At 38.0% G+C, this 22,701-nt stretch overlaps 1 protein-coding gene across 1 annotated transcript in view; it reads right to left on the bottom strand.

The window, feature by feature from the left end:
* Nucleotides 1-4,845: 4,845 nt before the first annotated feature.
* Nucleotides 4,846-22,701, bottom strand: part of ZC3H12B (zinc finger CCCH-type containing 12B) — a gene marked incomplete at its 3' end in the record, with an annotated part of 347,079 nt that continues 329,223 nt past the window's right edge. The window contains exons 6-9 of the mRNA XM_081125898.1: nucleotides 10,443-10,582; nucleotides 8,171-8,405; nucleotides 7,436-7,542; nucleotides 4,846-6,266 (exon numbers count right to left, since the gene is read on the bottom strand). Coding sequence (XP_080982024.1) covers nucleotides 4,846-6,266; nucleotides 7,436-7,542; nucleotides 8,171-8,405; nucleotides 10,443-10,582 — 1,903 coding nt within the window. The remainder of the gene's footprint in view (nucleotides 6,267-7,435; nucleotides 7,543-8,170; nucleotides 8,406-10,442; nucleotides 10,583-22,701) is intronic.

Below are 22,701 nucleotides of genomic sequence, written 5' to 3'. Positions count from 1 at the left end.
TGCCTCTGTGACCCTGAAGCTATTCAAGGTATAAAATATAGGTTCTTTACAGAAATAAGCCTCAAATCTGAGCTCTCCACATTGTTCTGACCCACCAGTGGATGCCTGGCCCCACCCAAGCCTGTGGGAAACTCCAGTTGTCTAGCATTTAGAGCTGTGTTAGTATACAAAAATTGGAGTGTATATGCCTACTGTGATAAAATTTAGGTGAACTCATTTGGGGAGATCCCTCTCCTTACAGCTTATCTCAAGATGCAAGTCCCAAGGACAGAAATTTAATTTTTTTAGGAGCAAACTAGTGTGTGTGTGTATATGTAGGTGTGGTATGGCTTTTGGTGTTGTTCTTAAAGAAACAGAGCCATTACTGGTTAATAGACAAATAGTTTATGCAGTAAATAAGTGTGGTTACAGTTCATTGTTGTCAAGGATACACCATTTTTCATCACTATTATAGGTGAAACAAATGAAAACCTCATGAAGTAGTCATAGCACATTCATGCTAGTAAGAACATATTGCAAAGCATTGCACGTGCATTATAAGGGCGGACAAAATGAGAAGGAATATGTTTTCACTCACCTCTGGTTGGCTTTGTATATTTTGTCATTGAGACTTACATTATGTTTGGGTCAAACAAAAAACCCAAAGAGGTTTTATAAAAGTTTACAACCATTAAACTGTATTGTTTAATCCTACAAATAGATAAAGCAAACTACTATAGCTCAATGATTCACAAACCAGTATTATAAATAGTCAATCTACCTATGTATATAGCTAGCTACAATATGATAGATATTGAATATTCTGAGTCTTTTCAAAGGCATCAACTACTTTAGACAAGCAGGTTCCCAAAATATACTGGTTTGGTTTCCAATGAGAACTGAATTGTCATTTCATTTGAAGAATATGCACTCCTCAGTATCAGACCTGAGGAGAAGCAAACTAGAGGAAGGCAGAGAAGGGTTAGCAGGAGACCTGAGCAGGACTCTTTGGACAGCTCGACATTACTTTCCCTGTGCAGTTCCAGACCTGGTTCACAGAGTAAAACAAGGTGTATTGAAATTGGCCCTCAGCCCTGGCCAATGTGGCTCAGTTGGTTGGAGCATCTTTCTGTGCCCCAGAGGGTCACAGGTTTGATTCCTGGTCAGGGCACATACCCACGTTGTGGGATCAATCCCTGGTCAGGGCGCATACGAGAGGCAACTAATCGATGTTTCTCTTTCACGCAGATCTCTCTCTCTCTCTCTCTCTCTCTCTCTCTCTCTCTCTCTCTTTCCCCATTCCTCTCTCTAAAACCAATAAAAACATATCCTTGGGTGAGGATTAAAAAAACAAAGAAATTGGCCGTCAAAAAGGGCATTTGTATAGCATAGCTAGATGGTAACTCAGTGCCTCTCAAAATTAATTCATTTTATGTCAGAAGAAAACTCAGTGCCAAAGGTTAATGGGTATCCATGTTTGAATATTATATAAAGACAATTTATTCTAAAATAGAAAAAAATAAGATTTAGAAGTATTCTCCTGTAAACTAGCAGAAGGAGAAGGAAAGAGAGGAAGAGAGAAATAATTAGAAGAAAAGTTTTGTAGACCATTTCCATAAGGCATCTGTCATTTTCCCTTCCATACCTTGCACCTTAAGAGAGAGTGCAGTGGCTCTATGTTACCTTTGAAAAGGCTCCCTGGATTGAACATGACACTCCAGAGTCACACTTACCCAGGTCAAAATAAAACAACAGCATCACAAAATCTACAAAATCTAAGGTCTGAACAAGCGTAGACCTTCCAGGAGTTTAGAAACTCAGTGGAAGAATTAAAATTGCAAAGCACCTCTTGCAAAATGCACTGCTGCTTGAAAAGCACACAAAACACTGTGCAGTAACCCCTGCTGAGTGCTTTCAGGTAAATATCCTGAAGGACACCCACTTAGCTCCAAGAAAGAAGCTTGATTTCATTATCAAGGAAGCTGAGGGGGTTCCAACGCTTCTTTGTATTTGCTGTTTTATAATTACAGACACAGTGGAAAAGTCAAGAAGTATGCAGGCCTCAATGTAAAGAAAATGTTTCTCTAATAATTTCACTAAGAACCAAGCTGGATTTATGCATTCATAATTGTACAGCTCTACTTAAAGATTCTTGCAGATGATTCACTAATACACACTTTATACAAAATTCCTTTTGCAAGGACAAATTAAATTTAATAGGTTAAAGAGAACTTATTACAATATAATGCTTGAAACTGTATACACAATAGCTGTGCACATAATAATAAAGAGGCCTTGAAAAACTGTCTTTGTCTATAAACTACTACTGCCCTTTGGAAATAAAAGCTCTCTCGGGACCCCTGGGCTACTTCCCTGTGACACACAGTGCCACAAACATCATGGTGAAAGTCAGTACCAAACCTAGTTTAAGATGAGTTTGTACATTTGTTAGTATATAATCAGGAAAAAAAGAGATACAATTTGTATCAACAAAAGGTCATTTCTGGTAATTTGAGGCATTGCTCCTAGCAGCTTTGGTTCATACACATTTTATGAGAAGAGAAGAATGACACTTGTTTTTAGGAAATAAATACATATTCTGCCTTAAAAATATGTCCTGTATTGGGAGGAGCTTATACTTTTTTGAGTACTAAACATGAACATGTTCAAGATGAATTGCAGCTGACAAGATTAATTAATCTTGTGCTTCCTGGTAAATTGTGCAGGTAGTGGATACTGTGGTGGTATTGATAATTTTGGTAGGAAGATGAACTAATCGGCACAAAGGCAATAGAGTCCTCTTAAGATTGTCAAAGACCCTGATTTAGACATAGGACAGATTTAGAAGATCCAAGAAGTTGAAAGTATGAAGTGGTGTTTGTGTGAAAGAGCAAGCACTTCAGTGGCAACTTTACTCTCTTTGGACCTACATGACAGAAAATACTTTTATACCTCAATATGCTGGGGGATGGAGAAATCAGAGGTAGGACATGAATGTGAAGCTGTGGTTAACAGAGGGGAAACATTGGTTGAGATACAGTTGTGATAAACTAGGACAGAGATGGAAAGCCAAAAAGCAGCATGCAAGCCATTGTCAAACCACCAGAAACAACCCTGACTACAGCCTCACATTTGGAGTGTTTCAGAGTAAGAAACATTTATAGGCAGTGTCACACCTTCTCATGAAGAAACAAAAGGCCAAGGCCAGGCCTTCTTAACTTTCATGAAAAAACGACCATAGAAATTAGCAAGTTCCAGCTCAAGAAATAGTGAGCTGTTCATGGTTTGAAATGCTGAACTATACAATGGATTCAAAAAGGGGGTTCATTTAGTGCAACTTTAAAAAACAAAAACAAAAATGCCTCTTCTAGAGGCATTTAGCTACAAAGGTTCCCACCCTGAGCAAGATACAAGTTGTGCAAATGATGCCACTCAACCCAAAGTCCTGCCTTCTTTAGTAATGCATCTAAGAATTATGTAAGGGCAAGTTTACTCTCTTGGTGTGTGTTTTAAGTGCATAACAGCCAGCTATTAGAAAAGATGTAGCATCCCCTTTTGGGAGCTACCTTTTCTATCTAGAAAATCCCCTGGTTTTGTTTCCTAAAGAAATTCTGCTCCACCAATGATCGACATCATTGCCCAAAGAATGGACAGCAGGAGAAAGTGAATTACATGGCTGTGCACTGTCCTCCATTACATTTCATTCTGTGATATTGAATACTGCATAGATCATAAGTCCAAAGCTCATCCATTAGACCCTTCTTGGGTGCAGCTTTTGTGTTCATCATTTAATGCTGCATGAGTTTGGCCATCTCTCTGGTAGTAAATTCCTTGGCCCTGGTTAAACTCTTCTGTGCTTGTCTAGCACACACCTACTATGTTTGAAACTTGAGCTTATCAATCAGCTACTCTGCAGAAGAAGGCTGCAATCTGATCCCTACTTCTTGAGGTGAAGAGACTTAAAAGCTAAGAACTGTCAATAAATGTTGACAAGTAAAAAAGTGCAAAGGAAATAGAGTTAGTTTGCTCTGTTACCTAAGAAAGCAATGTTCAAATATTGGCATGTAATTCCACCTTAAAAACTAGTAGAAACTATGAAATGTAACATAAAATCATCAAGTCAGATTTGTGATCTATTTAGCTATAGACTAAGGTCTGTACAGAACCTATGTTCTCATTATCGCTATATAAAAAGTTATTCAGAGATATGCACACATCTCAAACTAAATACATACAGTCACACATGCAGTATAATTCCTGGCAATAGGTTTGAAATACAGCTCTAGAAGCTTCGATGTGACCCTATAGCTTGGTTAATAAAGGTATTAAATGGTTAGATTCCATGCAATAAAGTATGCATTTACTTTTAAATAGCTTTAAATATTCCTATTAAAAATCTAAAAGGTTAATTCAACATATGATCTGATCTTGATGTTCTCTAAATTAGATATATCATCAATACTTTGTAATATAAAACGTATAACTGACAACGTTCATAATGGAATCCCTTGGGGTTTCTTGCACGTAGGCCTCTCCCCCTGGGCTTTGTCCTTCATAACTTGCATGGTGCAGTGCAAAAAGGCATGAGACTTTGAGTCAAAGGACTTGAGTGTGAGTCCTGACTTGGTCATTTGCTAGCAGTGTGACCTTGGCAAATTACTTAATCTCACTGAGCTTTAGTTTCCTCATCTAGAAAACAACACATTAGTAAAACTTACCTCACAGGGTTGTTATGTGCTTCAATAACATTAACAGTCTGTAACTTGTAAAGGGCAACACACAATTATTAGTTACTGTTATCATAGTATTAGTGCATTATTAGTATTAATATTCATATTTGTATAAAGGAATAGGTTCTATGTCATGTCAACGTGCAGCCCTAAGCTTAGAAACAATCAAGGCTGCCAGCTGCTGGGCATCTGCTGTGTGGGGATTCTTCTCCATCACTGCAAGGACGATGTTGGAAGGGAAAATATTACAGAGGTTCTTGTATGTCTGATACTGGTGCTCTGGGATCATATGCTCCCTGGAATCACTGCACATTCCAACCCAAGGATTCCTCCAAAGCTGCTCCATCTTTTCAGGCACGCTCCGTACCATGACTGGCTCATAGCATGGTTGCATGAGGTTGTTACTCAAGGGATAGGAGTGGTAGCCATAGGAGTCAGTTGCACTAGGCAGTGGGTCCCAGCTGGCATGTTGTTCCCGGCACAGAGGAGGTCGTCTTTGCCTCATGGGGTTGCTCTCATAGAGGCGGGAGTCAGAAATGCTGTCCATCCGAGTCATCACCAGGGCACGTCCTGGCTGAGAGGTTGCCCCAGGATGGATATTGGGAAGCATGGGGTAGTCTCCAGGACAGCTGGAGCGTGCTCCAGTTGCTGGGTGCTGGGCATGCAGAACTAAGTGGGGGACTGACTGCTTGTGGGGGGTTTGCTTAGAATCCTCTGGGCCATAGCTCTGTACTCGCGTTAAGGCTTCATGGTAACCATGAGGAAAAGGCTGAAGACGGTTTTGAGATGCTGAGCGATGCAACTTCAAACTGCCTTCAGGATGGGCATCAGCTACAGCCAAGTACAGGTTGTTGTAAGAAGAATAGTTCTCATTCCTGGTGTGGCTCATACGGCTGTCAGGACAGAGGTTGGAATTCCTGGCATACACTCCCTGGTCTGCTTCAGCCATGTAGTACTCTCGATTATGCATGCTGTTGATGTTCATTTTGGAGAAGTCACCTAACATTGAATAGTAGCCATGGTCCCCCAAAGACTCAAACTTTGTATATTGTTCAGCATAGCTAATAGGGGTCCCATGGCTGTTGGTAACCAGGATGGGGGGGTACTGCATGCTGGCCATGTGCTCCAATGAGGACTTCTGGTGGGGAAAATGAGAGGATCCTGGTACTGGGCTGCTGGCCGAACGGGTATTGAGTGCACCCACTGCATGGCTTTTAGGAGGTGGGATTGTGGGGACACTTAGGGCGGTCACAAGTGAGGGGACAGAGCTGGCCTCAGGCTTACGGGAAATGGACAGCCATTCCTCAGGTTCCACAGCCACGGACCGGATGCTGGGATCTGATTGGCGCTTAGGGGCCACACGCTTGACTTCTGAGGTTATCTCACTTTTGGCATTAGACAGCCCTGTGCCACATTTGGCCAGGGTGCCTTCGCTCATGGTTTTCACTGTGGATAGTTTGGCACTGATGCGGAGCTCATCAGCCACCGAACGCTGGGGTTGGTTGGCCCGCTCCGGATGGTAGTATTTGCACTTGTGGCCATAGGTGCATTTTTTGCCTGAAAAATAATGCCTTGAGGTAAGACCTCTCTCATAGTGGTGCGAGGACTCTCTGTGCCAGAAGTGTTATCTGGTCACTCAGGCTAGAATTTTACTGTTTGGAGTTAAGTAAAAAAGTAACTTTCCATAAAGATGAGAGACAGACAACACCAAGGAGGCATCACACACTGTGAGGGGAGAGAGAAGAAGGAAGCTGGGGAGGAAACTGCAGTGTGAAAGCTAGGAGCTAAGCAGTTGAACAGCCTTCATTTTCCTATAATTCACAATTTCGCCTAGGCATAACCTGCGTGCTGAGGTGGTATAGAGCAGCAGCAGGTAGCATGGTGCAATGCAAAGAGCACAGGCATGGAGATCAGTCAGAGCTAAGTTTCAACTCCAGCTATGTCACTTACTAGCTGTGTGACCTTGGGAAGTGACTTTACTTCCTGAGCCTCATTTTCCTCTTCTGTAAACAAGGTTTAGAATTATTCCTATATTATAGGGTAGTTGTGAAGATTAAATGAAGATAGTGAACATGAAAATACTCTATGATTTAAATAAATGTTGAGGACAAAAACCCAGACGTCCCATAAACAAATGATTACCCCAAAAGACTGAACATCCAAAGTAGCCTCAGATCAGGCAGCCTATGTTGCACTGTTAAGCTCATGAACTTTGCAACAGAGGGACTTGGATAAGATCATGAAAGTACTCTATAAAACTGAATTTTAAAAAAGTAAATGAAATAGAAGTTTAGAAGCAAACTGGAAAGTACAGATCTGAAGAGAAGGGTATTTATTAGTTTGCAGAGGGTGCAGTCACCTACCTAAGAGACATGTCTTTTCTGGGGCAAAACCCAATTTGACATTGCCCTTTCTGCTTCTGTAGGCCCTGTGGGGTTCTGCACTTCCCTGTCCCAGCAACACTGCTCAGGAAAGAGGCAGCTAGAACATGTGCATCATTTTAACAAGTAACAACTAATCTTTTCAATACTAGTACTTTTTTCTCATGCAGTTTCTAGGATGTTTCTTTAAATACCTAAATGAGAATACATGAAGACACAGACTAACTCACAGAAAGTGGACAAGCCAGAATCTTGCATTTGAAAGGGAAACCTTGAAGAGAAAGTATTCACAGAGTCCTTATGTGTTCCTTAGTACAGAACTCAGTTTTGCACATAGGTACTCACCATAAGGGCATGGTTGTTTCTTGTGTTCAGGAACAACAGGTCTCTTTCTTAAGAAATTTTCAAGGCTTGGGCCATGGCGTCCTAAAGGATCATCTGGAGGCATAAATCTGAAAGCAAGCAAGAGGTCAATGTCTTCCCTTCTGTTCCCACTACCCCTTAGCAGAAGTTTAGACCTTCATTACCTCTTGCCTATACTATTGTCACAGCCTTGTAATTGCCCTTCTTGTCTCAAGTCCATCTTTTGCTAAGCCAGCAATTTTTCTCTTCATTCACCCTTGATCACAAAAAAAGGAATCATTTTTCCTGTGCGTAATTCTTTCATGGACTATATGTTTCAGCCATACTGGTATGCCTGCTGTTTTCAACATGCAACCCACTTTCACACCTTTATAACTTTATTCATGATGTCTCCTTTACCTATAATGCCCAGCAGCCCCATTTCCTCTATCTATAAAATTCATCTCAAATGTCACTTTCTCTGTGAGGCCTTTTCTTATCATTTCACATAGATAAAGCAATTTAAAAAATTGTAACCATAGCACTTATCACAACACATTGTGGTTGTCTTCTTAAAGGTAAGTCTTGTTTCTTATCCAGCATTTTATTCCCATGGCAGCCAGCATAATACACAGTACACAGTAAGTGTTCAGTAAATGTTTATTGACATGAAATGAAATCTATTCCTGGTGGTAACTTCAATTTAGGCTATGCAAAATCTACAGGAAAGAAACGTACTTGTCATTCACAAAAGAATACATCAGCAAGCGCTCTTCTATAAACTTCTTCCATTCTGGCTTTTCGACTTGAAGGTCTCGATAGTTATCATTGGATACAATGATGCCGTCCGAATCAAAAGCCAGTTTGACTATGAACCGGTCATCATAGCAGACAACTCTCCTGCCTTGGACCCTTCGGGATGGTGTGAAGACAAGAATCTTTTCCTTCTCCAGTTTTCGTAGGATATCTTGATCTGTCAAAATATGAATTATATGCCACAGAGTAGAAATTATCTTTGGAAATTAACAACATTATCCCCACATTACAAATACATAAGTTGGTACTAGATGAACATATTATTTTCCCTTAGAAAATGGCCTCTATTCCTGGCTATGGCACCAATTTGGAATGTGACTTTAGACAAGTCACTTTCCCCTTTGGACTTGTTTTCTTTTAGATAAAATGAGGGAACTGGAGCCCTGGCCCATGTGGCTCAGTTGGATGGAGAGTCCCATAAGCCAAATGATCACAGGTTAGATTCCCAGTCAGGGCACATACCTAGGTTGCGGGTTTGATCTCTGGTTTGGGGCACATACGGGAAGCAACTGATCGATGTTTCTCACATCAGTGTTTCTCTCTCCCTCTCTCTCTAAAAAGAAAAAAAATCAATAAAAACATATCCTCAGGTAAGGATTAAAAACAATGAGGGAACTGGATTGAATGACAACTAAGTTTTAAAACTACCATAAAAAGTGAGAAATATCACTGATATTCTAGAATTCTTCATGCTTATTTGCCTCTTTGTCTGAAGCACCAGTTTTTAGCTGCTGAAGAAAATAGAGCAGTACGCTGAAGACGTGTCTGCCACTAGGAGAGTAATGCATCACTCCTAGGGACTTCTATCTTTGCCTTCTGCCTTAAGGAAGACCACCACTAAGGAAAAACATCAAGCTGTAGCATATCAATACTGGCTCTCTTTCCTTTTGGCCTCTTAATTGCTGAGGAAAGAAAGGCTGGGTATGAGCAGGACCAGGATTCACTCTCAGACTGAGGCTGGTAGCCTGTTCAGCCGCTGGCAGACATCTCCAAGGCACAGCTCCAATGGCCATTCAAGTGGACTTTCTCATTTGCCAATAGGCAACAGCTGATACTCAGAGGACTGGGGTCTATATGCTCTGAAATGCTGTAAAGAGCTAGCTATTGTTGTTAGTGAATGTAGTGATCCTCCTGCCATTAGGGCTACATATGATTTTTGTGGACCTTCAGCAGTTTTCATGGGCCCTTCTTCCATAAAGAAATATTAAAAATTATTGTGTACAAATGCACTGGTATAGAGACAAATAATCTAGTTACATACATTATTATCCAATCATCATTATATTCCATTTTTCCTCCTGATGTTAAAAAGAAAATGAAATTAAAACATTCCTGCCTTGCCAGAGTGGCTCTGTTGGTTGAGAGTCATCTTGTGCACCAAAAGATTGCCAGTCAGGGCATATACCTAGGTTGCGGGTTGGATTCTTGGTTTGGGCATATTCAGAAGACAAGCAAGTGATGTTTCTCTCTCACATATCATCATCATCATCATCATCATCATCATCATCATCATCATTCTCTCTCTCTTCTCTCTCTCTCTCTCTCTCTCTCTCTCTCTCTCTCTCTCTCTCTCTCTCCTCTCCCTCTTCCTCTTCCTCTTCCTCTTCCTCTCCCCTCTCTCCCTCTCTTAAAGCATGTCCTCAGGTGAGGATTTAAAAAAATAAATTAAAAAATTTAAAACATTTCTGTGGGAACCTAAAAGTATCATGGGCCAGGGGCTCTGGTACTACTATGTCTTATGGATAACTTGGCTCTGACTGCCATGGGACTTTTCTCTATATATATTCTACCTCCTAATTTCAAATGCCATAATCACTTCTCTGGTACAGAATGAGATTCATTTTCTACCAAAGTTTCTTTAGTCTTTTGGAAAACAGTCATATTCATAACCAGATTCATCCCTTTTTATTCTGACATCTTTGGTAAAACAGAAAAGCACACCTTTTTTCCAACTGTGTGGTTGATTCTTTGCTGAATTGAAGTTGTCTCTACTTAAGTGTTGTATGCCACAACAGAATGATGGTTTTATTTGGAAAAATATGGTTAAAATACACTTAATAAAATACATTTTAAGTATATTTAATGAACTTAAAAAAATAATAATCTAAATTGAGACCATCAACATCTCCCCAAACTAACTTGCTAGCTTTGCTCTGGATGAGTAAAAAAAAAAAAATCTTCTTTAAAATCGTACCTGCGATTGGTGCATCAGGTCGGGATTGCTCTTTTCTCCATGCAGGCACAAATACAGTAATATCTTTATGGCCTTTATCTAGGAACCAATCCACAGCAAGTTGTATTCCTTTGCAGGAGAACTCTTCTTTATTTCCATGGCTTTAGAAAGACAGAGTGAGAGAAGAGGGCTGACAACAGGTAGGAAAGAAATACTCTGAAGAGGCTTTTTCTTAGTAGCAAGATATTAACATTGTCTTTCTTGATAATGCCAAAAATGTATTTTTAAAAAGAGCAAATCAAATTCTTTTTTATTCAATCATTACAAATATTGCCATTATTATTATACCTTCATTCAAGGTCACAGATGGTTAAAAATAACTCCCAATTTATAGTGATAGGTTATTTTCTATCACTACTTCAATTTTCTCTTTTCTCTTTCTGTTTCTATTATAACCTTCTTTTCAAAGACTTGGATATTCTCAACAGATGAAAAAGAGGAGGTGTCACCAGAGGCTGAGATAAAGTTTATATGAAGGATTAGTTGGAGATGAGTCTTAAGTACATACATTAAGCTTAAAAAAGAACACTAACAGCAAAAAGGACACACACATAAATGCCAACTGAAAATAGTTATCACATTTAATTAAATATAATACTCCAAAAAAAATCACATTATTGAAAATTTTAAGATATGAGAAATGCTTACAATATAATAATAAAGGAGAAAAGAAAGGATACAGACTAGTATATATAAATTAATCCCAATTTTGTAGAAAACAGTCTATGTATAAGCCTCTAAATTACTAGAAAATAAATACATCAAAATATTAATAAAAATTATTATTCTGTGTGAGAGTGTTCTAAGTGATTTACTTTCACTAATTTTCAAATTCCTTCAAAACTTAAGTATTCCTTTTAAAATTAGGTCATGATGTAAAAAGAGAAGATGTATCAAAATTGCTTGTAGGAACAAACACTAAAAATTTAGCTTATTTGATTGGAAATTGGAAGAGGGAAAATTAGCAGATGAATTGGGAAAAGATATCTTTATTGTCATCATCTTAAAAAACTTACAGTTTACTAGTTTGGCTGTGAAAATTCTGATCTCTTAGCATGGAATCTGGGGCTCTGACATACACATAAACCACAATAAATTACAGTAAATTTAAACAGCTTGGATGGCAAAACAAGTTGGCTTACGTGTAGCAACTCCATTGCAATAACTGGATATTACCTGTCAAACCAGACTGCTCAGAAGAACCATTTTGCTATGAGGCTAATTAAGACAATGTGATGGAGGCTCTCTCTTTAGATTCCCCAATTTCTTCACTGATAATCACTCAACTACAAGATAAATTAGTTGTAATTATATTGTTCCTTTTGGGTGAATTCATACATAATCTCAGGGGCCTCATTAATACATGCACTTCAAGAGTTTCCACACTCTTGAGGCACATGACAAAAATGTGTTAAAATGCCCTTGTTAACATTTCCAAACATGTTAATCATGTTTAAGTCTCCAGTGTGTACTGTAAAGCAATTATATTGCTCTACTAAAAGTCGAAGCACTTAAGGTAAAAGAAAGAAAACATATTTAACTGCCAATTTATACTCCAAGGTAGCCTTAAAGACAACTACCACTGATTGCTTCTAAAAAGTTGAACTATCGGTAAAATGGGCAAGCCCATGGCTCTTAAAGGATTATTGTTGGATTAACCCAGCATGAAACTGGCTTGTAGGGAAGATGTCCAGTTGTGATTTTTCCCACTGCTATAGTACTGGTAACTGTAAGAATTACATGAACTCCGAAAATTCATCAGAATTTCCATTAGAGGAGAAATTTGGAGAAATGGGATGCGATTTCGTTTCATTTGGCTCTGAGGTGCTATAAAGTGTGTCATCTCAAAAACAGCCTAAAACTGGGAATAAATACAAGAGTAACACTTGCTGTTGGATATCTCAATTTTATATTTTATAATACTAAATTATGTGTTTAAAATTATTTTTGATCATTATACAAGCAATATATACTTATGGTAGAAAATGTGGAAAATACAGAACTTTTAAAATTTATTTGTATTTACTGTTGAAAGTATTAAAGATGTCCCCTTTCACCCTCATTGGTCCCCTCCACCACCACATTCGGCCCCATCAGGCCTTATCCACACTATTGTCTGTGTCCATGGGTTATGCAGATATGCATATAAATTCTTTGATTAATCTCTCCCCACCCACTCCTCCACCCCCACCTTTCCTCTGAGATTTGTCAGTCTGTTCCATGCTTCTATGTCTCTGGATCTACTTTGTTCATCAGTTTATTTTGTTCATTAGATTTCACATATGAGTGAGATCACGTCATCCTCCATGTGTCTGAATGTTTTTGAGTGTTTTTACTTTAGTTGATTTCTGATTTCATACCAATGTGATATGAGAAGATGCTTGATATGATTTCAATCTTCTTGAACTTGTAGAGACTTTTATTTTCTTTAATGTGGTCTGTTTTTGAGAATGATCCATGTACACTTGAAAAGAATGTATATTCTGAAGCTTTGGGGTGAAATGTTCTGTGTCAACTAAATCAATCTGATCTAGTGTGACATTTAGAATTGCTGTTTCCTTGTTGATTTTTTGGTCTGGAAGATCTATCCAGTGAAGTCAGTGGAGTGTTAAAGTCCCTACTATGACTGAATTGGTGTCAATCTCTCCCTTAAAGTCCTCTAGAAGTTTTTTTTAATATATATTTCGGTGCTCCTATATTGGGTGCATATATGTTTACCAGCATTATATCCTCTTGTTGGAAAGATCACTTTAGTATTAGGAAGTGACCTTTCTTGTCTCTTATTATGGCCTTCATTATGAAGTCTACTTTGTCAGATATGAGTATTGCTACCCCAGCTTTTTTTCATTTACATTTACATGGAAATTTTTTTTTCCCATCCCTTCACTCTCAGTTTGTGTGGGTCTTTTGTTCTGAGGTGGGTTTCTTATAGACAGCATATATTTGGGTCTTGTTTTTCCAATCCATTTAGCTACTCTAGGTCTTTTGATTGGAACATTTAATCTATTTACATTTAAGGTTATTATTGATAGGTACTTATCTATCGCCATTTTATTTATTTATTTATTTATTTATTTATTTATTTATTTATTTATTTATTTATTTTAAATATCTTTATTGATTTTAGAGAGAAGAAGGGAGAGGGAAAGAGAGAGTTGAAACATCAATGATGAGAGAGTCATCATTGATCAGCTGCCCCCTACATGCCCACGACTTGGGATCAAGCCCGCAACCCAGACATGTGCCCTGACTGGGAATTGAACCTTGGTCTCCTGGATCCTAGATTGATGCTCAACTGCTGAGCCACACCTGTCCAGGCACCATTTTATTTCTTTATGCTATGTTTCTCTCTATTTCTACTTATTACCGCAGTCCCTTTAATATTTCTTGCAGTGCTGGTTTGGTGGTGATAATCTCCTTTAGCCTTTTTTGTCTGGGAAGCTCTTTATTTCAGCACCTATTTTGAATGATAGCCTTGCTGGATAGAGTAGTCTTGGTTTCAGATCCTTGCTTTTCATTACGTTGAGTACTTCATGCCATTCCCTTCTGGCCTGCAGTGTTTCTGATGATAAATCAACTGACAGCGTTATGGGAGCTCCTTCATAGGTAACAGCTTGCTTTTCTCTTGCTGCCTTCATTATTCTCTTTGTCTTGAATTTTTGGCACATTAATTATGGTGTATCTGGGTGTAGGCTTCTTTAACTACTTCTTGCTTGGGACTCTCTGTGCCTCCTGAACTTCTTTGACTTTCTTTTCACCAGATTAGGAAAGCTTCCTGCCATTATTTTTTCAAACAGTTTCTCTATCTCTTGTTCACTGTCTTCACCTTCTGTTATTCCTATGATGTGAATATTCTTATTATTCATGTTGTCCCACAACTCCCTTAAACTGTCCTCCTGTTTTTAAATTGTTTTTTCCTTTCTGGTTGTCTTATTGAGTGATTTTTTCTACCCTGTCTTCTAATTTGCTGATCTGATCCTCAGCTTCCCCTAATCTACTGTTTATTCCTTCCAATGTTTGTGTGTGTGTGTTTTTTAATTTCTACTATGTCATTCTTAATTTCCTTCATTGTTTCCATTTTTTTCTCGTGCTGTTGAGCACACTTATGATCAGTATTCTGAACTCTATATCTGATAGATTGCTTATCTCCATTTCAATTAGCTCTTTTTCTGGAGAATTATTTTGTTCTTTCATTTGGGTCTTGCATTTTTTCTTCCCATTTTGGCAGCCTGTTTGGATTTGTTTCTATTTATTAGGTAGATCTAGTAGGACACCCAATCTTTTCGATGGTCTTGGTTCAGGCCAATGTCAGATGCTGTTTGTGACTGATCTTGAGTATCCTCTTTGAAGCTTTCAGCACTCCACAGCTGTGGTTTCTTCTGTGGGGGCTGAAGAATGGGTGTGTTTGGGCAGGATGCAGGCCAAGGTCTGCTTTTTCAAGACCTATGTTCAGAAGCAAATCAGGGAGATTCAAAGGACCTAGAGATTGATTGTTAGACTCTTAATTATCTTCACTGTAGAAACTCCACAGGATGGGGTAGCTGATTGTTATCAATTTATTAATGAGCCTCAGGCTATATAAACTACACAGGGTGGGGCAAGAGAATTTTCAACAGGGTAGGGAAATTGGTATCCCCTCAGGCAAAAGCTTTTTGGAGTGTGTCTGCCTGAGAAAGATGTCCTCTGCCACATGGGGGAATGACTCAGCACAGGAATCCAGATGGCTGCCCTCTGAAAGCTATTACCCATGCCAACACCCCTTGATTCTCCTAACACAGCTCTAGTTCACTCTTCCCTTCCTCTGCTGGAGGCCAAGGCATGAAGCTCTATGCATTGGGTGCCTCTCCTTGGGAGAGAGACCCAGCTGCTTTTCACAGCCATATGTTATGTGGGGACCTTTCTCAGTTCTGGTTCTCTATGTTGGGACCCTGGACTTCTCAGAGGGACTGCACTCACAGCTAAGATATTGCTCTTGTACTTCAGCTGCTGCCTGTGGGTGCCCAGCCGGCCCGCTAGGGCCTCTGCACTTCCTACCAGTCTCTATGTGGTCTCCATTTTAAGTCCTTGGATATGAGGGTGATCTTCAGCTAGTCTTCAGTTGCAGTTGATTATTCAGAATGGTTTATCTTTATTTTTTATTTTTATTATTTAGAAAAATATTTTTCTTTATTGTTGAAAGTATTATAGATATCAGCTTTTAACCCTCATTGATCTCCTCCACCTGGCATTTACTTCTATTCCTCCCCCCCCACCTTCTTGACAGTATTGTCTGTGTCATAGGTCATGAACATATGCATATAAGTTCTTCGATTCCTGTCTAATCACCACCAGTTGGCACCCCTGACTTCCCTCTGAAATTTGCTTGACTGCTTCATGCTTTTATATCTCTGTATCTATTTTGTTCTTCAGTTAATTTTGTTAATTATATTCCACATGTGAGTGAGATCATGTGATAGTTGTCTTTCTTTTACTGCCCTTTCTCACTTAGCATAATATTCTCCAGGTGCATCCATGCTGTCCCAAAGGGTAAGAGATCATTCTTTTTTACAGCTGCATAGTATTCCATGGTGTAAATGAACCACAGTTTTTTTATCCACTCATCAACTGATGGGCACTTAAACAGTTTCCAAATCTTAGATATTATAACTTGCAATGCTATAAACATAAAGGTTCATAGATTTTTTCTAATTGCCGTTTTGTTTTTTTTAGGATATATTCTAAGAAGTAGGATGACTGGGTCAAATGGCAGTAAAATTTTTAATTTTCTTTTTAATTTTTTTTAAAAAAATACACCTATATTTATTTAAGGGAGAATAATACCAATTACACACAAACTCTTGCAGGATATTGGGAAAGCAGGAGTATTTCTCATCTCAATCAATGGGACCAACATCACATATAGCAAAACCTGAGCAAAAACAAATAATAAAATAAAAAAGACTACAGACCCAAACCCTTTAGAACACAGATGAAAAGATTCTAAGTAAACACTGGACAAATAGAAATGATAATGTGACACTTGTACACAATAAAAAGAATTCTAATTGCTCATTTTTTATTTGAATAGCTTATATTGAAAAGCAGAATCTCAGTAATGTATATATTAACTTCTTTTTTTAAAAATTTTATTTTTGTTTAAAATATTACAGATGTCCCTTTTTCTTCCCAAAACCCGTTCCACCCCATCCCATCCCCCTCCCCAGTCCGTCTCCCCACCATTGTCCGTGTCCTTGGGTTGTGCATATATGCACATAAACTCTCTGGTTACTCTCTCCCCCTCCACCCACCCACCCTCCTCCATCCTTCTGACACTCGTAAGACTCATCTATCCTTCCATGTCATTGAATCTATTCTGTTCATAAGTTTATTAAGTTCTTTAGATTCCACGTATCAGCGAGATCATGTGATATTTGTCTTTCGCTGCCTGGCTTATTTCACTTAGCATAATATTCTCCAGGTCCATCCATACTGACCCAAAGGGTACAAAATTCTTCTTCTTTACAGCTGTGTAGTATTCCATGGTGTAAATGTCCCACAGCTTTTTTATCCACTCATCTACTGATGGGCACTTGGGTTGTTTCCAAATCTTAGCTATTGTAAACAGTGCTGCTATGAACATCGGGGTACATATATTCTTTCTGATGAATGTTTCAGGATTCTTAGGATACATTCCTAGGAGAGGAATCACTGGGTCAAACGGCAGCTCCATTTGTAATTTTTTGAGGAAACTCCATACTGTTTTCCATAGTGGTTGCACCAGTCTGCATTCCCACCAACAGTGTACTAGGGTTCCTTTTCCTCCACATCTTCTCCAACACATGTTGTTTGTTGATTTGTTGATGGCAGCCATTCTGACAGCTGTGAAGTGATACCTCATTGTGGTTTTAATTTGCATCTTTCTTATGATTATCGACTGTGAGCATTTTCTCTTGTGTCTCTTGGCCATCCGTATGTCCTCTTTGGAGAAGTGTCTATTTAAGTCCTTTGCCCATTTCTTAATTGGGTTGTCTTCCTCTTGCTGAGTACTATGAGTTCTTTGTACACTTTGGAAATTAGCCCCTTATCAGATTCGTCCTTGGCAAATATGTTTTCCCAGACCATGGGGCTCCTTTGTATTTTGAGGTTGTTTTCTTTTGCTGTGCAGAAGCTTTTTAGTTTGATGTAGTCCCATATGTTTATTTTTTCTTTTCTTTCTTTTGCCCTAGAAGATGTATCAGTGAAAAGTCCACTACGTGGGATGTCTGTGACTTTACTGCCTGTGTTTTCTTCCAGGATTTTTATGGTTTCGTGACTTACATTTAAGTCTTTTATTCATTTTGAGTTTATTTTTGTGTATGGTGAAAGTTGGTGGTCTGGTTTCATTTTTTTGCATGTATCTGTCCAATTTTCCAAGCATCACTTATTGAAGATACTGTATTTACTCAATTGGATGCTCTTGCTTCCTTTGTCAAACATTAACTGACCATAGCAGCCTGGGTCTATTTTGGGGGTCTCTGTTCTCTTCCATGGGTCTATATGTCTGCTGTTGTACCAATATCAGGCTCTTTTGATTACAGTGGCTTTGTAGTACAGTATGAAGCCTGATGATGTGATCCCTCCCACTTTGTTCTTTTCTCTAAAGATGGTTGCAGCTATTTGGGGTCTTTTTTGGTTCCAGATAAATTTTCAAAATGTTTGTTCTAGATCTGTGAAATATGCTGTTGGTATTTTAATAAGTATTGCATTGAATTTACAAATTGCTTTGGGTAGTATGGACATTTTAATGATATTAATTCTTCCAATCCATGAGCATGGTATATTCTTCCACTTGTTTATATCTTCCTCTATTTCTTTTTTCAGTGTCACGTAGTTTTCTGAGTACAGGTATTTTTATATCCTTGGTTAAGTTTATTCCTAGGTATCTTATTTTTTAGTTGCAATGGTAAATGGTATTTTTTTTTTTTTAGTTTCTCTCTCTAAAAGTTCATTGTTGGTGTATAAAAATGCCATTGATTTTCAAATGTTGATTTTGTATCCAGCTACCTTGCCAAATTCGTTTATCAAACCTAGTAGTACTTTGATGGAGTCTTTAGAATTTTCTATGTAAGTATGATGTCATCTGCAAATAATGACAGTTTTACTTCCTCCTTTCCAACTTGGATAACTTTTATGTTTTCTTCCTGTCTGATGTCTGTGGCTAGGACTTCCAGTACTATGTTGAATAAGAGTGGTGAAAGTGGACATCCCTGTCTTGTTCCTGTGTTTAATGGAAGTGGTTTTAGTTTTTGCCCATTGAGTATGATGTTGGCTGGAAGTCTGTCATATATTGACTTTATTATGTTGAGGTATGATCCCTCTATTCTCATTTTGCTGAGAGTTTTTATCAGAAATGGCTGCTCTATTTTGTTGAATGCTTTTTCTGCAACTATTGATATGATCATATGATTTTTGTCCTTCATTTTGTTTATGTGATGTATCACATTTATTGATTTGGGGAAGTTGTATCAACCTTGCATCCCCAGAATAAATCCCACTTGGTTGTGATGTATGATTTTTTAATTGTATTGTTGGATCCGGTTTGCTAGTATTTTAGTGAGGATGTTAGCATCTATGTTCATCAGGGATATTGTCCTGTAATTTTCTTTCTTTGTAGTATCTTTATCTGGTTTTGGGATTAGGATGATGCTGGCTTCATAAAAAGCGTTCGGAGTTTTCTCTTCTCTTGAATTTTCTCGAATAGTTTGAGTAGAATAGGTGTTAATTCTTCTTTGAATGTTTGGTAAAACTAGCCTGTAAATCCATCTGGTGCAGGACTTTTGTTTGCTGGGAGTTTTTTGATTCCTGCTTCAATTTCATTCGTTCTTATCGGCTTATTGAGGTTTTCTTCCTCTTCCTAATTCAGCTTTGGAAGGTTGTATGCTTTTAGGAATTTGCCCATTTCACCGATGTTGTCCAATTTGTTGGCATATAGTTGCTCATAGTATTTTCTTACAGTCCTTTGTATTTCTGTTGAGTCAGTTGTTATATCGCCTCTTTCATTTTTAATTTTATTTATTTGGGTCCTCTCTCTTTGTTTATTAGTGAGTCTGGCTAAAGGTACATCAATCTTATTTATTTTTTCAAAGAACCAGCTCTTGGTTTCATTGATTTTTTGTATTTTTTTTAGTCTCTTTGTCATTAATTTCTGCTCTGATCTTTATTATTTCCTTTCTTCTACTTCCTTTTGGCTTTTCTTGCTGTTCTCATTACTGTTCTTTCAGTTGTTGTGTTAGATAGTTCATTAGATATTTTTCTTGTTTCTTGAGATAAGCCTGTAATGCTATGAATTTTCCTCTCAGGGCTGCTTTCGCTGTGTCCCATAGATTTTAGGTTGTTGTCTGTTCATTTTCATTTCTTTTCACGAAGTGTTTGATTTCATCCTTGATCTCATTGTTAACCCATTCATTATTTAATAACATGCTATTTAGCCTTCATGTGCTTGAATATTTTTGAGTTTTTTTATAATGGTTTATTTCTAGTTTCATGGCATTGTGATCAGAGAAGATGCTTGATATGATTTCAATTTTCTTGTATTTGAAGAGAGTTGCCTTGTGCCCTAACATGTGGTCTATTTTTGAGAATGTTCCAGGTGCACTTGAGAAGAATGTGTATTCTGCTGCTTTGGGGTGAAATGTTCTATAAATGTCCCTTAAATCCATTAGGTCAAGTGAGCCATTTAAGGTCTGTGTTTCCCTGTTGATTTTTTGTCTTGATTATCTGTCCAGTGCTGACAGTGCAGTGTTTAAGTCCCTCACAATGATTGTGTTGCTTTCAATCTCTCCCTTAAAGTCCTCCAAGAATTTTTTTTATATATTTAAGTGCTCCTGTATTGGGTGTTTAATTGCTTATAAGGGTTATTTCCTCCTGTTGGATTGATCCCTTTAGTATTATGTAGTGATCACCTTTGTCTCTTGTTATGGTCTTTATTTTGACGCCTATTTTGTTAGAGATAAATATCGCTACTCCAGCTTTCTTTTCCTTTTCATTTGCATTGACTATTTTATTCCATCCCTTCACTTTGAGACTGTGTGAGTCTTTTGCTCTCAGGTGGGTCTCTTGTAGACAGCATATATTTGGTTCCTGTTTTCTTTTCCATTCAGCTACTGTATGTCTCTTGATTGGACCATTTATTCTGTTTACATGTAAGGTTACTCTTGATATAAACGTATTTAATGCTATTTCCCTCCTTTATGCTGACGTACCTTCCTCTCACTATACATCTTTTTCTTAGAGCAGTCCTTTTACCATTTCTTGCAATGCTGGTTGGTTGGTACTGAACTCCTTTAACTTTTTTTTTGGTCTGGGAAGCTCTTTATTTCACCTTCAATTTTAAATGATAGCCTTGCTGGATAAAGCAATCTTGGTTGCATGTTCTTGGTTTTCATTACTTTGAGAACTTCATGATACTCCCTTCTGGCCTGAAGAGTTTCTGTTGAGAAATCAACTCTTAGCCTTATGGGGTTTCCCTTGTAGGTCACTGCTTGTCTCTCTCTTGCAGCCCTTAATATTTCTTCTTTGTCCTTGACATTTGCCATTTTAATTATGATGTGTCTTTGAGTGGGTCTCTTTGGGTCCCTCGTATTTGGAACCCTCTTTGCTTTCTGAACTTGTGTACCTTTCTCCCTCACCAGCATAAGGAAGTTTTTTGCCATTATTTCCTCCACCAAGTTCTCTATCCCTTGCTCTCTTTCCTCCCCCTCTGCCACTTCTATAATGCGAATGTTGTTTTGCTTCTTGTTGTCCCAAGGCTCCCTTAGACTGTCCTCATACTTTTTAAGTGTTTTTTGTTTTTGGTGCTCTGATTGAGTGATTTTTTTCTACCTTGTCTTCTAAGTCACATAATCTATTTTCTGCTTCACTGAGCCTGCTTTTGATTCCTTCCAGTGTATTCTCGATATCAGACACAGCATTCTTTATTTCTGTCTGATTTTTGTTTATGTTATGTATCTCTTTTTTCATCTTTTCCCTAAGGTCCTCTATTGTCTTGTTTTTCTCATTAAGTTCCTTGAACATCTTCATAATCTGTACTCTGAACTCTGTTTCTGATAGCTTGCTTAACTCTATCTCATCAAAGACTTTCTGGCAATTTTTTCTTTCCTTATTTTGAGGGTTGTTTCTTTGTCTCCTTATTTTGGTAGGTCTTAGTGTTTGTATCTGTATATTAGATGTATTTCCTGTCTCCCAGTCTTGTGCGGTGGGATTTTGTCTTGTGAGTCCAGTGGAGCCAGAGGTGTGTTTTCCTTATACTTCTGAGCTCTTTGCTCTAGGCATGTCCCTTTTATGGGTGTTCCTTTTGTGGTTTCTTTATGTTTTCCTGTTGTGGTTGGGTCGAGATTGTTGTTGACTAGTCCTTGGTAGGACTCTCCTGTCAGGTTGGCTAACTGTGTGTTTAATCCCCAACCTCATCATATAAGCTGTTGTATGGGTGCTGGCAAGTTAGCACAATACACAACTAAACTTCCAGGAAACAAGGGTTATCTTACAAAATATCTTGATAGCCACAATGAAAACAACCCAAGTGAAAATAGAACTGGGAAAGTAAAGGAGAACACAGAGAAGCAAAAAAAAGCTTAAAAAAAAGAGAGAGAGAAAGAAAAGTAAAGCTTAGAGAGAGTAATGTATAGTGTTGTTACCAGTGATGAAAATTTAGAAAAAAAGAATAATAAACTAAAATGTAAAAAATAGAGAGCTACTGGGAGATAACTGATGCAGAGAAAAGATTCTGAAGGAAAGGCCAGCAAAAAATTAAGGAAGAGAATAGGAATAGGATAATAGTTGAAAATCAGAAAATAAAAATACAATAAAGAGAATAAGAGAAACTAACCATCAGACAAAAAGATAGGAAGATAGAAGGGAGGATAACAAAAGAAAGAAATAAAAGAAGAAAAAAAAGAAAAAAAAAGTTATGCCAATGAATCAAGAGGCGAGAGAGAGATAAAGCCCAGGCTGGGAGGGAGTCCAATAAGAGATTCAGGGGAAACTATAGAGGAAAACAGAAAATTTCTTGGTTGTAATGATAAAGTCCCAGTCATTAAGCAGGGGTATCAAGAGAGCCTTGATAGTAGAAGCAAGGGTGAAACAAAACAAAGCAAATAAACAAAACAAAACAGAAAAACAAAACAAAAGCTAAGCAAAACAAAATTCTTTTATAAAAATAGACAAAAATTTAGTTAAAAAATGTTTAAATTTTTTTAAAAAAATT

The sequence above is a fragment of the Miniopterus schreibersii genome, assembly GCF_964146895.1.
Source record: "Miniopterus schreibersii genome assembly, chromosome: X".
NCBI classification, from domain to species: Eukaryota; Metazoa; Chordata; class Mammalia; order Chiroptera; family Miniopteridae; genus Miniopterus; species Miniopterus schreibersii.
Note: the sequence above shows the minus strand (reverse complement) of the source record. Positions and strands in the feature narration are given on the sequence as shown.